Consider the following 14150-nt stretch of genomic DNA (forward strand, 5'->3'; position numbering starts at 1 on the left):
AGAATAGTATTATTAGATGAAAGATTATTTGAACTTTAAAAAGATATTCTTTTGTGACATAGGTAAGGTTAATTAAAGCTAATTCTACTTTACAGGACGGCGAAGATATACCGATGTATGCGAATGCACCACCAAAACCTAGGCGCTCTAACGAGGGATTCAATTCGCCAAGCCCGGACATGTAAGTATAGTGAATGTGGATTGCGTTGTGATATTATAACAACAATACGTCGATAGCATTTTTTTTGACAAACACGAAAATTTACAGGTACGATCCAAATTATGACCTACTCAAAAAACCGGCGTCGCATTACAGCCAAAGCATCAGTCACATACGAAACCAAGAACACAACTACTCGAGCACAACTCAAGACCAGATTTATACACAAAGTCCACAGTCACCGTCGCAACAACAACGCACACATCACCAGAAAAGACCATACGATTCGCACAATCTCTCGTTGCCATTAACAAACACTGCAATGGATCGATTAGAGAACGAGCCGAGCACGTCAACGAATGATTTTAATTCTCGGTCTTTTGATAGGAGTCGAGGAATGCAGCACCAATCTCAGGAGCAGCGCAATAAAAACGAACAAATTTACGAGCGGCAACCGCAAAAGAATCCGTTCTTGCACGAGCCAACCCCGAAAACGGGTAGCTCGTATAATATCGATATGAATGCGCCGAATCAAAATTATCAGACGAGAGGAAGTAATATACCACAATCGGTTAATAGAGATGATCATTCAGGAGCGAATTTGACGCCGAATCCGGTTGAGTCCGCCAGAGATTTGTATGGAGAATTAGATTCTCGGGTGAGCAGATCTAATAGTGCAGCCAACGAGAGGCTATTGATGGAGAGGCGAACTCCTGACGCGTACGGTAGATCTACAACCATGTCGTCCTACAACAAAGAGAAGACGGGAGATTACGAGGATATATACGGCATTTACGGAGCGGAAAACGATTATGGTAAAATGACCACTAAATCGTCAAGCACTAATGAAACTAAAGATAATGCCAGCAGTCACCAACATCAGTTGCAACACAATGTAAGTCCCTATAATTATACTTAATATCTGTTTTAATGTTTAGTGACCCTAACTACTATACAGGATATAATTCTCGGTAAATTACAGTATTTATTTCGGTCTTCCCGAGTCGTAGACATAAATAAAACTATTTTAAGGGTTTCGAACGGTACTTTACGGTTTTCGAAAACCATAAAATGTTCGAGAAACATCGCAAATAATTTAATATACGCAAATAATAACAAACACGATATTAAACTTTATTTAGTAATTTTAATTATATCTGTATTAGTCTCTTCATGAGATATTTTAATAAATTTTATTTTTATTAATTTTATTTTAATAAATTTTAATTACTTTATTTAGTAATTTTAATTATATCTGTATTAGTCTCTTCATGAGATATTTTAATAAATTTGATATTGATTTCAGCTTTTTGCCATTGAATTAATTTAATTTAAATTACTTTCATTGATCCTTAAGATGAATTTAATGCATTTTAAATATAAAATGAACTTGAAATTTAGACAATTAAAAATATAACTTTTTTAGGTTCAAGAGAAAACATTTAGTGGCCCGTCAGTTTTGAGGAAGAAGAAAATGCAATCAAGCGGTATTCAACCACCAATGCCTAGGCCTCATAGTGCTGATTTTCTCGAATATGAAGCGAAGAATGAAATGAAAAATAAATCTATGCCAACGAGGACAGCCCACGATCAAACTCGGCAGCCGCAAAGGCCAAAATCTAGTCTCGACATCAATTCCTACTACGACCCCAGCTCCGAGACATATTATTCGGAGGAGAGCTACGCCGAAAAAATGCGGCAGTCGGTCCAATATTTACAACAAGGAATGAGGGCTCGTAACATGGAGATACCTTTGGCGAAGTACGCAAGTGGCCTCGCCCAAAAGCAGTTGAGTACCGCCTATTCTCAAATCACAAATCATAACTACAACCCTGATTTGAATACGACGAACAGACTCAGTCGTGATCAGGTCAGTCATAGCTCGAAGTCGGACGTGGAAGCTATGAACTCGAATTGGACATTGAAAGAAAAGAATGCCGAAAATCAAAAAGACTACATGAACAGAAGTGGAAGTGTAATGAGCGATGGATCTAATGCGAGTGCAATGGTCAAGGATGCTAGGCACGATCCGAATGGCGAAGGTTTTTTGAGGTCTGCAAGTGCCAGACTACCGTCAGCAACTGAAAAGGAAGGCGATAAGAAAGTGCAACAGGTACAGATACTTATTATAGGTATAGATTTGATATTATACATTTGAGGCGACAACGTTAAGTACTCATAACCATTCTATTCTTGTCAAGAAAAGAAAATGGTCTTAAGCGATTTTGAGCTTAAAATAATAATAATAAATAATCATTTATTGCCTTTCACAAGGATTTAGATTACTACAAGTAAATCAACAAAAGCAACAATTTTGATTGGAATTAATCCATATAAAAAAGTTTTATCGTATTCAATATTATTTAAAAATTGGCTCACGTAGACAGACGCTTTATGCCATTCAGTATGAACTATAAATGTAAGTGTACTTTATTTTTTTTGCAGCGCGAAGAATCAATGAAGCGTTTATTAGAATGGAAACAGCGAATGTTACAATCTCCGTTGACGAGAAAAAGTACACCGGCCACAATATCTCTGGCTCGTTCTTTGAATCAAAGTCGACAGTCGCTACGATCTGATCAGTATAAGCCGAAGACATTTTCTAACGCTTCGTACAACAGCTACTCTTCTGATGATGAAGGTGTGTCAATTGTTTCTCCCTACGCCTGGCATGTTCAGTAGCAAATAGTCTTATCCAAGTCTAAGCTCAGTTTAAGGCTTAGCTGATAATGTCCAAATATCAGACTGAAATAGAAGTTACTATAAATACGTTTATACACGTTTTTTAATGTTCATATAATTGCATGAGATTACGTTATTTATAGAGTCAGATAGAAAAGTTGATTTTCATAGAAGAAGCATGTGACGTATCCATTCAGTCAAAAATGCTGCTGATAGTAATATTAATGTGTCATAGTAATGTTAAAACATAAATAATAAATATACATTATATACCTTGATTCATCTAATAGTGTAGCAACACACAAATGTTTTTATAATATCAAATTAATATAATAATATCAGCGTTATAATACCAAATAGATAAGATCATATTTTTTCAATTTAACCGTTCTATTATTAAATATGTATATTATTATGTACTGTAGTTAAAGGATTTAGCTTTGCGGAGAGGGACCTTCCTGCCTGTGGGGTTACTGAGCCACTAACATTGTATTTATTACCGGTGATGGGTCCGTCATTGTTATTTACAACGTCAGTAGAACTTAACTATCTAACAGTCGAAATATACAGCACTAACAAACTGTGATGGGAATAAAAACGAATGCAATTCAATAATAAAAATCAGTTATTCATAGAAAATAACTGTAGGTTTCAATTTTGCACCTCAGAGGGAACACCGGGCACTGATCTGCAAAAACCCAGTGAAGTGCAGGCAGGAAGGTCTCACAAAGTGAATGTAACGAGTCCAAATGCTATGCAATCAATAGTACTGCATGCGCCCTGTGATACTCATCATGAAAATTATAGTGGCGACGGTCAAAATATAACTAATTATGGAGACAGTCCCGAGAATATATATGAAAATATACTATGTACGATTTCACTACCAAACATTAAATTAAATGAAGAAAATGATTATGAAGAAACTGATCACTTACAAAACAATGAAAACGATGTAAGTAGTTTAGATGAAAAGGAAAACGGTTATGAAACACACGAGAGTGAAGCAGAATCGGAAACTCAAGAAGAGTATACAGATAATGACTTAGATGAAGTATTGTTGGAATCAGAATGTGAAGTTTCTAAAGCTATAGCAATAGAAGGCGATATTTCGAATGATACAAAAGAAGAAAATGCACATAGAACAATAACGCCAGTGTGTTTCGGAGAAAGCCATTATTTGCCGATGAGTCCACGAAAAATGTCAACGACTGAACTACCTCAAACTACATTTCCCTGTTTAAGCGAACTTCGTGTTTCCAATCCTCACAATAATGAAGATAATCCATATGTGGAAATGAATATCGGAAGTGAAAACGAAGACACGCAAACGTATGAAGTTGTCTGTGTCAATAACGAAAAAATAATGGAACCGGTATATATGGAACTAACTAATGTACGTGATTACGACGCAAAAGAAAATAGCCCAGTCTCTTTAAAATTACCTTCGGATGTGGCTTCTAATTTTGCTGACACAAAGGAGCAAACATTGAAAAGAGCTTCCAAAATGGCGAAAAAGACTGGAGAAGTCGATGGTTCTGACGCAGAAATTGAAACATTAACGGACACCTCCCTCGGAACTCCTTTTAATCGATTTAGTATTTCGGATACATTTCGTCCAGCTTCCTATTACTTGAGTGGGAGCAATTCCGTCCTAGACGTACAAGATGTAACTGAAAATGAGCAGAATTATCCTCCTTTACCGAGTTCGTCACCTCCTTGCGATGAACTATCGGACGATGCCCTTTCTAAGTATATTTTAGAAAAGCTCGACCAGTCTAATATGTCAAATGATAATTCTATATTGAAAATGTTAACTACCGAGAAACAAAAAATGAGTACCCTTAAAAGAAAAACAACATCTTTAATGATATATGGTAGTCCTACCTCTATTCACGACACGTTGTCGAGAGGGGAGAAAGTTCGTCACAATAGAGCTACCTTGTTGTCTGAGAGGAATAAGGTAACAAGCTCCCAAGCTTCTTTATTAAAAGATACGGATTACTGTTATCAATCAAGCAGTATTGATACAGATTCGTTAAGAAGCTTTAATGCAGAAAAAGGATCGTCTAGGTTGTCGTTAGAATCAGACATAAGTAGTAAGTTTGAAGTAATACCGTCAAGTGCATCTTCAGAAGTGAACAGCTTAAATGAAAGTGATTTAGCAATAGATTTTAGAAATCCTCACAAATGTAACGACGTGGAAATGATGAACAAAAGACGGCCGCTTTCAGATGATTCACTTTTTGAATTAGTCGAAAATGAGTTTCCAGTTAGCAGTCAGATAAATGTGAACGTAGATTTGGATAAATATCTTGACAATTTACAGCCTTGTACTAGTACAAATAGAAAATACACGGGAAACGCTCAAGAAACGGTCCCAACAAATGACGTTTCTTTTATAAAAGACAACGCGGTTCAAGCAGCTTTCCAAAGTAATATACACACTCGATGCTCTAGTACTCCAGTTAGGAACATCGGTGGTCAGATTCCTTCATCTTCACGATCACAAAGCCCGTGCAGTTCTACGAGTATAACTAAAGCACCAATATCTTACTACAGCAAACAATACAACGAGGAAGAAGATTTAGCAAAAAATCTAAATCACGATGAAACATTAAATAAAATCAAGGAATTTGAAAACGAAAAATCAGTACTTCGATCTAATCACGATCGTAATGCCTCCTCTTCATCAACAGGGTTCCATAGTCGTGAGAGTTCAACAGAACAGAGTGCACCTTATTACTATTCGGATCTTTCATCACAAGAGCATGTTAATATTCTGCCTACATCTCACTATCTGAAAAATACCAACCTACATCGAAAATTGAACAATCAGCGGCGTCGAGGTCCCTTACTTAAGAAAACCGAAATTTCGCACATCCATAATCCAATTCGAAAAAATCAAGTTATGATCTCAGATCAGTCTTTTGATCTGGTCGCAAGTGCAAGAAGCGTCTCAGTAGAATTTTTGAGTGCTGCTGACAAGGATCCGGAAATTGATGTGAAAAATATCTATGAGTCGACTGCGAGAAAACATTCAAAAATATCAGAATCAATGAGTTTAATATCGACTTTGGGTTGCAAAAGTAATTTAAGTAATGCAGAAAGCATTGCAAATAAATCAACCGCTGCTGTTGACCCTAGTTCATTGATAAAACTCTCATCGACCAGCATGTCGTCACATTGTAGTGAAAATTCATCAAATACAGTGTATTATGATGCGGAAGCTGATAATATTCCTTACGAAAATGTGTTGTGCCACGGCGAAAAACATTGGGATGAGGATTCTGTATGGAGAGATAATTTGAGGAGGGTATCACATAGACATGCTCGTTCAATGGATGATTTAGATACTGTACAACCAGATGCAAATACAACTCAACGTAACAGCTTAGATTCGTATGTAACGAATAGTTTGAAAAGAATACAAAAAAACACAACTAAAATTACTCGTAATGTAACATACGTTAATTATACTTTTCATGCACGAACTGCTACTGGCGGTCCAAAAATTATAACAAACCAAAAACAGCAAAAAATAAACGACAACGATGTGTATGTCAGTCTAGCAGAAAACGCAGAACTACCTGAAGAAGATTTGGATGAAGGTGTTTATGAACAATTAGCAATAGAAAACCGTGCTACAGCTGTTGAGCAAAATAAAAAAAGGTTTGAAATAGATAGGGAAAAGCTTAGGCAATGGGATTTGATGTCGAGTGGTCTCATGAAACGGGTAGCAGGGCGTGTGCGTAATATTGACGCGCGTTTGGACACAGGCGAAGTAGCTCGTAATTCGGATACCGGAACTGATAATGCAGGCCGCGAAGGTATCCTCTAACATTACAGTCGCGTAAAATACATTATGTAAGTTTGAAATTTATTTTAATTTTCTGCAAAGCTAGGTCATTTAATTATATATGTAAATACGAAGTATAAAATCATATTTAAGAGAAAGAGGCTTAAACAAGATAAGGTGTACAGCAAATTTAGCATGCCTATAAATTATTGTAAATAAATTTCGCACTCTTTAATTTTTGGTTTGAATACTAACAAAGCTACGACACTTTATCATGTTACAAGCATTTAAATTATTAATTGAGTTAAAATTCATGTTTAACTTACCAAAGAAATTGTTTTAATTTTACTGTTTTTCCAGCTTCTATGACAATGTCAAATAACTTAGAACAACGAATGAATAACAGTTCAAATAATCAACAAGCATTGTCAAAGAAAGCTTTTGTCGGAAGTAATACTTCAATTGGAAGAAATAACAGAGATACTAATATACCCGTACGCGCTGTGAGTCCAAGGGTGAGATGGGTGGAAGATAAACCACCTGCTGATGCCTACGGCTCCCAACAGATGTCGACTTCGCAGCAAAATGTAAGTTTTTGTTCATTAATGCTAACACGGACAATATTGTGTAGGCAGCGGCTTGGCTCTGCCCCTTGCATTGCTGAAGTCCATGGGCGACGGTAACCACTCACCATCAGGTGGGCCGTATGCCCGTCTGCCTACAAAGGCAATAAAAAAAAAATAATAATAATAATATTGAAAATCCTGATGAGTAGCAAAAGTCTTACACTTTGAACACTACAGTTTTGTGTTACGACAGACAGACAAAAACTTTCTCTTTGAGCCGCTACGATCTAAGAAAAGAGTCAAAGAACTTTTTCATGTTTATAGTTATATGCATTGGCTACTGAGGATTCATGGGCAATGACAAGATCACCATCTAGAGCTTCTCAACAGCCAATTAGTGCTGTTAGCCCAAGGGTTCGAAGGAATAACGAGAACAACGAAATGGTATGCATACGAAAATTTGTTTTGTATATTTTGGCTTTGATTGGCATTTTGTTTTTGTTTTTTTGTTTTGTTTTCTGTAGATTTCATCCTCTTTAGTTTGTAGGGTAGCGAATGTATTTGTTTATTGTTTGTCTCTTAGCAAAGAGGTGTTCAGCAACATGGTCAAATAGATCAATTTGGTGAAATACCAACCGCTGGTGAATTGCTTGGTCGCACACACGAAGAGCTGGTGTTGCTGTTGATACAGTTAAGAAGACGTCACGCAGCAACGCATCGAGCTATAGAACAGTGTTGTGCACAAATTAGTAGTATCGAGGTGCTTATGTTTGTTTTTCATTTGCTTATGGTTTTGCATTTTATTTTTATTTATTTATTATGCACACAATACACATCACAAACTAAAAAGATACATAAAAAGTTAAGTAAAAAGAGACAAAATCTGGCTTGCAACATAAGCCATGTGCGCACTACCAAACAAGATAAAGTGCTGAATTTGTACACAATGTTCCTTACAACTATACGACAAAACAACACGATAACAAAAACTGATCTAATTTATAATGTACGGAAATAATTTTATTTACAATATACAATTAAACAATAAAATTAAATAATTACACTACTAACCTATTACTGACGTGGATGCCTTTTAACATTTTCATTCATTTCATTTCATTGCATGCTCTTTTGTTTGAATTCAATTAGAGGAAAGAAAAACTCTGGTAATGTTTCAAATCATATTGTTTAATAGGAATGTTTGAGCTCTTTGAAAGCCGCAGAACGAGACGAGAGTCTGAAAAGGTTGGAACAACTCAAAATGCAATTGATGGAATTGGAACATCAATATGAAAAAAGCAAACCTTTGGTCCAGCTAGTGGATAATATGGTAAAGCTGGGCTCATTGTATAACAGACCGGGATCTACTATAGAACGGCTGGAAAGGAACCAGAGACTGAGACAAAAAGTTTTGGCCGAACACGCTTTAGAACAACAAAGGTAATTGAAATTCGTAGATTATTTTATTATTGTTACCTTCAAATACGCTCAAAACACTGAAATTTAAACAGTACTGAGAAATTATAATATATTGGTCTCAAATCACCATGAAGAAATGAGATAATTGAAGCTACAAGATTTTTTCAAATATCTATGTGGTAGATTCTAACGTAGCATATTATAGTATAAAAGCTTTTATTTAAAAGATGAAAATTAAACCTTGTTGAAAAATTATTTAGTTCAAAACAGTATAACTTAAGCATTCAATAACTAGTAAAAATGCCAATGGATTGAAGAACTTGAAAGATGTTATACAATAATATAAAAAAAGGAAAAAAAAAAGACAATAAAAACCTAAACATTCCATATAATGAAACATTTCAATATCTGATCTTTCTGTAGATGGTTAGAGAGTGTGGCTGCAGGCAAGCCCCTTGAAACAGAAGCAGCAAGAGCGAGGGTAGCAGAATTGTGGTCGCTGGAACAGGAACTGGCACACGAAGCCGATATACTGCAAGGATTCAAGTCAAATAAAGATACTATTGAGAATTTGCTATCGGGTCAGTAAACTATATAAAATCTGATCTTTCTTGAATTGCCGTTGAAACTTTTAATTTTACAGGTGAAATTCATTTATAAGCTCACGTTATTTTAACAACACCCACACGAGTATGAAGGCGTCGCTTTAAAATTTCTTTCCCAAAGTGGCCGATAACGCTCCCTTGTGGGCGCTATAGATCTAAAGGGGGGCGGCAAGAGTCTCAGAAAAAAGGGGGCGTTGTGTAGAGGTTTGGGAAGCGATTTGTAATTTCTACCCGTGCGGACTCACAAGAGTTTCCACCACCAGTAGAGTTATTTGAGTCATAAGTATAGTAGTATTATTTGAATGTTTCAGGTGTCCGTGATAACGTGCAGACTCACAAAGTTAATAATGTTTATGAAGGAAATGGCGGTCCGGGTCGATCGAAGGCGGTTCCAGGCGAAGACTTGGAAGCTGAGCTGGCCAGAGTACACGCGATGTTGGCGCACAATTCTAAGGTTTATAAGGTTTTCGTCTATATTCATGCACTTATTTTTGTTTATATTATTTTGTACTTAAATTCTATTTGATTATTAACTCTTGATTTCTTTATATCCTTTTAATTATTGTTATATCTTTTAACTAATAAGAAAACAAGTGGAGATAGTTTTTATTTATTTATGTTTATTATAACATAATTTTGCACAAACAATCCTAAGTAGGCAGATACAGTTATTAATTAACAAGGTAGGCACTCTTAGTGAAATTTTCTACTTGATAAATTTAAATTATATGAAATGCCAAAGGGGAAAATACCGGGCCACTCTTCTATAGTATTTCTACGGTTCAAATACTGTTTTTCGGAAACTGAGATATCAGAGACTCAGTTTTTCAAAGATTATAAAATTATTGGTACACTTACGGTAGTATCACAATACATTTTGCCTAATATCATATGGGTATGCGCACTAAATCGAAAGCGTCTAATAAACGAAGTGACACTATAAATATGAGAACTACACACATAATATGTAAGGTATTACGTACCAAAAATTTAAAATTCAATCCTTGGTAAGGGATCGTTTTAGCATTTCCTACTTTAGGAGTTTAAACATTAGAAGCTCTTAAATTAAATTGAAATGCACGTCAATAGTGAAGGTTTGTATTTGTGCTCCAAACTGCTACGGTATGAGTAGCCCTTTAGCCAGTGCCCGGTAAGACAGGCCTGGGTCCTTTAGTGCAAGTAGTCTTTATTATTTATTCCGGTTCAATAATGGTAATACCTTATACCAATACCAGGCTCAACCAGTTCTTGAAAATGGTCATGTTACGCTCTACTGGGACCGATCTATTATCACAAATAGATATATTGTTGCCAATAGTAAGCCTGCTGATATTGTGATAATAGATCGGTCTGCGTGTCGAGCAGTGTTGGTTGATTTCACCATTCCTCATGACGAGAGTATCGTGAAGGCAGAAAAGGGCGTAGTTAAAAAATATTTAGCCCTGAATCACGAGACTACCGCCATGTGGCATGTTGATACGACCAAATTGTTCCAATAGTTGTGACGGTACATGGTTTGATTGCGAAAAGTTTCGTTAATAGCTGGGTTAGGGGCCCAGTACGTATTGTGAGGAGGTTCCTCACTCTGGAGTCCTAACCACCGGTGGCTTGTGTCATAGACACCGCCATCAGCGTCAATCTATTTTCATGTATAGTGTTTTTAAAAATTAAATAAAAAATTAATAGGATTTTAAGTAAATATAGTAGATAATAATAACAAAGGATTGGAAATTTGTGCATTTTACACGTAGGTATTTGGAAATAAGCAAGCCCTGGGTTTATTTGTCGTTCCGTTTCAAGGGTGAAACTACATTCGAATCTGTAACTGTATGAATGTAATTTTTTACTGGTGCTAGGACCTCTTGTGAGTCCGCCCGGGTAGGTACCACCACCTTGCCTATTTCTGCCGTGAAGCAGTAATGCGTTTCGGTTTGAAGAGTGGGGTAGCCGTTGTAACTATACTTGAGACCTTAGAACTTATATCTCAAGGTGGGTGGCGCATTTACGTTGTGGATGTCTATGGGCTCCAGTAACCACTTAACACCAGGTGGGCTGTGAGCTCGTCCACCCATATAAGCAATAAATAAATAAAAATGTCCTTAACCTATTATGTTTATTTTAATAAATTTTGTAAGCGTGTTTATTGTATTTGACAGAAACTGGAACAAACAGTGGCCGATAATGCGCGTCTCGAACGAGAGTTACACCAGCTCCGACGCGCGCTGCAGGCTCGCCGGGCCTCGGCGCCCGCGCACCCCACTGCGATGCTTGAAGACGGTATGCTTCCTAAATATATCATTTAATAACTCAAAATATATCATTTAACAAATCAAAATATATCATTTAACAACTCAAAATATATCATTTAAAAACTCAGAATATATCATTTAACAACTCAAAATATATTATTCAACAAATCAAAATATATTATTCAACAAATCAAATTCACTTACTGGTGGTAGGGACCTCTTGTGAGCCCGCACGGGTAGGTACCACCACCCCGTATATTTCTGCCGTGAAGCAGTAATGCGATTCGGTTTGAAGGGCGGGGCAGCCGTTGTAACTGTACCGAGACCTTAGAACTTATATCTCAAGATGGATGATGCGTTTATATTGTAGATGTCTATGGGCTCCACTAACCACTTAACACCAAGTGGGCTCTGAGCTCGTTCACCCATCTAAGCAATAAAAAAAAAATTAGTCCGCCATTTATTCAAAATCACCAAGAAAGCAGACCATCTACACAAATATTCATTTTGACACGAATGTTCCATAAATGGCCTTGAACGGCTTTGAATGCTTGATTTGATATTTAATATTAGGTCCTCATTACACGTAGACGCTCTTTTAATGGGGTCTGTTGCTCATATATCAAGGTAAGAATATAATTCGCTTTTATTACAATACTCCTTCGAGTCACTTCAGACTTTTTTCGCGTTGAGTATTGAGAAATCCTTGTTCTGTGTTAATAGTTTAGTGGTGAATAATTAATAATGATTTCCACAGAAGTGACCAGAGTCCAGCAACTAGTGTCAGCTCTACAGCGACAGCGGCAAGAGTTGAGTAGAGCCGTCAGACATCTCACACAACAATCTCAAGCATTGCAGAGCACGCAGGACTCTAACCCTGGTAAGCATTCGTTACTATTCAATACTGCCGTACTCGAAACCAGGCAACACTCCTTTAAAATTGGTAGGGAGCGGCTTGGCTCCGCCCCTGGCATTGCTGAAGTCCATGGGCGACGGTAACCACTCACCATCAGCCTACAATGGCAATAAAAAAAATTAAAGTTGTGAAATTAAATCGTACCATCAATGTCCGCTAGCCAAAGCTACATGGGAGAAGCTGAGGATCATGCTCAATAGCGTGCGATTGGAGAGGCCATGTCCAGTAGTGGACTGCTATAGGGCAATGATGATGATGATATAAGGAAACTCATGTTAATATATAGTTGTATGAGCGTACTCGTAAAACTCGGCAAAGATTTCGCAACCTAACCCATGCATCAGCTCGCTGAGTTTCTCGCCGGAGTTTCTGAGTGGGTCGTGATTCCGATCCGGTAGTAGATTCATTCGCGAAGCAGCTGCTCTTGAGTTGTTAGATCTTCTCCGGAAGCGGAGTAGCTGTTAGCTCCACCCCTCCTGGCTGAGCCCTTGCTCGCCCACCAGTCCTGGTGAAACTGGAAAGGCTTTTGAGCCACCAGTAATAGCTCATTCTTTAAAAAAAGAAGTTGTGTCTCTGTTAATATAACCTTCAAGATCCACATGGGAGCAATGATTCGTTCAGTAAAAAAGAATTCTATCTGCAGATCGAATAGAGTGTCAGTAAATACGTACTCCAAATCATATCATTATCCTGCCCTTTTCCCAGTCAGCTGGGGTCGGCGCAACATGTTTTCTCCTTCCATACTCTTCTATCATATACCATTTCTTCGCTCACTCCCCTCCTACCCATATCGTCTTTCACACAATCCATCCATTTCTTCTTAGGTCTACCTCTTCCTCTAAATCCTTCCACATTCATAGTTAACACTCTCTTAACAACCTCATTTTCATTTCGTCTCATCACATGTCCATACCATCCCAAACGTGCACTCCTCAGCTTCTCTGTCACTGGTGCCACTTTCAGACTTCCTCTAACATATTCATTCCGTATTCTATCCATTCTCGTTACTCCACACATCCATCGCAACATTCGCATCTCTGCTGCATGCAATCGCCTTTCATCCGCCACTTTCGTTGTCCAACAAGCTCATCCATACAAGACGGCAGGCCTTATTAAGGTCTTATATATCTTCCCTTTTAGGGGAAGAGGGATGTGCGAGTCACATATGGTGCCCGTGACCTGCCGCCATTTCATCCATCCTGCGTCAATTCTGTGCCTCACAGTACGATCCAGTTCACCGTCGCTTTGGATAACTTTGGATAGCTTTGGATAAATACGTACTCCAAATGTTATTAGATATTTAACAAGATTAAACAGATATACGAGCTAATTTATTGATATAAGATTTCCTCGATCACAGGTAAAAACCGGTCTATGTCGTCATGGCAAGAGACCAATTTAGACACTGGACACACGATCGACCACGGCCATTCAGATTACGAATACGAGAGCCCCCTACTGCCTCCGGGATACTACGACCCCAACCATGTGGTCACGCCCTTATATGTGGACACGGGAGTACCCACGCTAGATGTGACGTCACCGCAGAATGACGACATGCACGGAGGCTTCGGTAAATTTTATTTGACTTTATTTAGCGTTTTTATTCGTCAGGTTAGAGTAAACAAGACTCTCTTCTTCTTCATCGTTCGATCATGGATGACATGGACTGCATGTTATAGACTACCCTCAACCACTTTCTTAACCAGATCTGACCATCTGGGTGGTGTTCTGCCCACGGCGCGCTTGGCTTC

General features: G+C 37.7%; 1 protein-coding gene across 1 annotated transcript in view; it reads left to right on the plus strand.

The window, feature by feature from the left end:
- kmr (pleckstrin homology domain-containing family A member kramer) overlaps positions 1-14150 on the plus strand; it is a 70089-nt gene that overhangs the window by 46327 nt on the left and 9612 nt on the right. Inside the window, exons 6-19 of the mRNA XM_089728926.1 lie at positions 96-181; positions 269-1055; positions 1587-2273; positions 2606-2801; positions 3511-6681; positions 7002-7228; positions 7532-7651; positions 7791-7967; positions 8403-8647; positions 9050-9207; positions 9543-9685; positions 11388-11508; positions 12238-12360; positions 13757-13969. Coding sequence (XP_089585052.1) covers positions 96-181; positions 269-1055; positions 1587-2273; positions 2606-2801; positions 3511-6681; positions 7002-7228; positions 7532-7651; positions 7791-7967; positions 8403-8647; positions 9050-9207; positions 9543-9685; positions 11388-11508; positions 12238-12360; positions 13757-13969 — 6454 coding nt within the window. The remainder of the gene's footprint in view (positions 1-95; positions 182-268; positions 1056-1586; positions 2274-2605; positions 2802-3510; positions 6682-7001; positions 7229-7531; positions 7652-7790; positions 7968-8402; positions 8648-9049; positions 9208-9542; positions 9686-11387; positions 11509-12237; positions 12361-13756; positions 13970-14150) is intronic.

This window comes from Bombyx mandarina, chromosome 07 (assembly GCF_030267445.1).
Source record: "Bombyx mandarina strain Sakado chromosome 07, ASM3026744v2".
NCBI classification, from domain to species: Eukaryota; Metazoa; Arthropoda; class Insecta; order Lepidoptera; family Bombycidae; genus Bombyx; species Bombyx mandarina.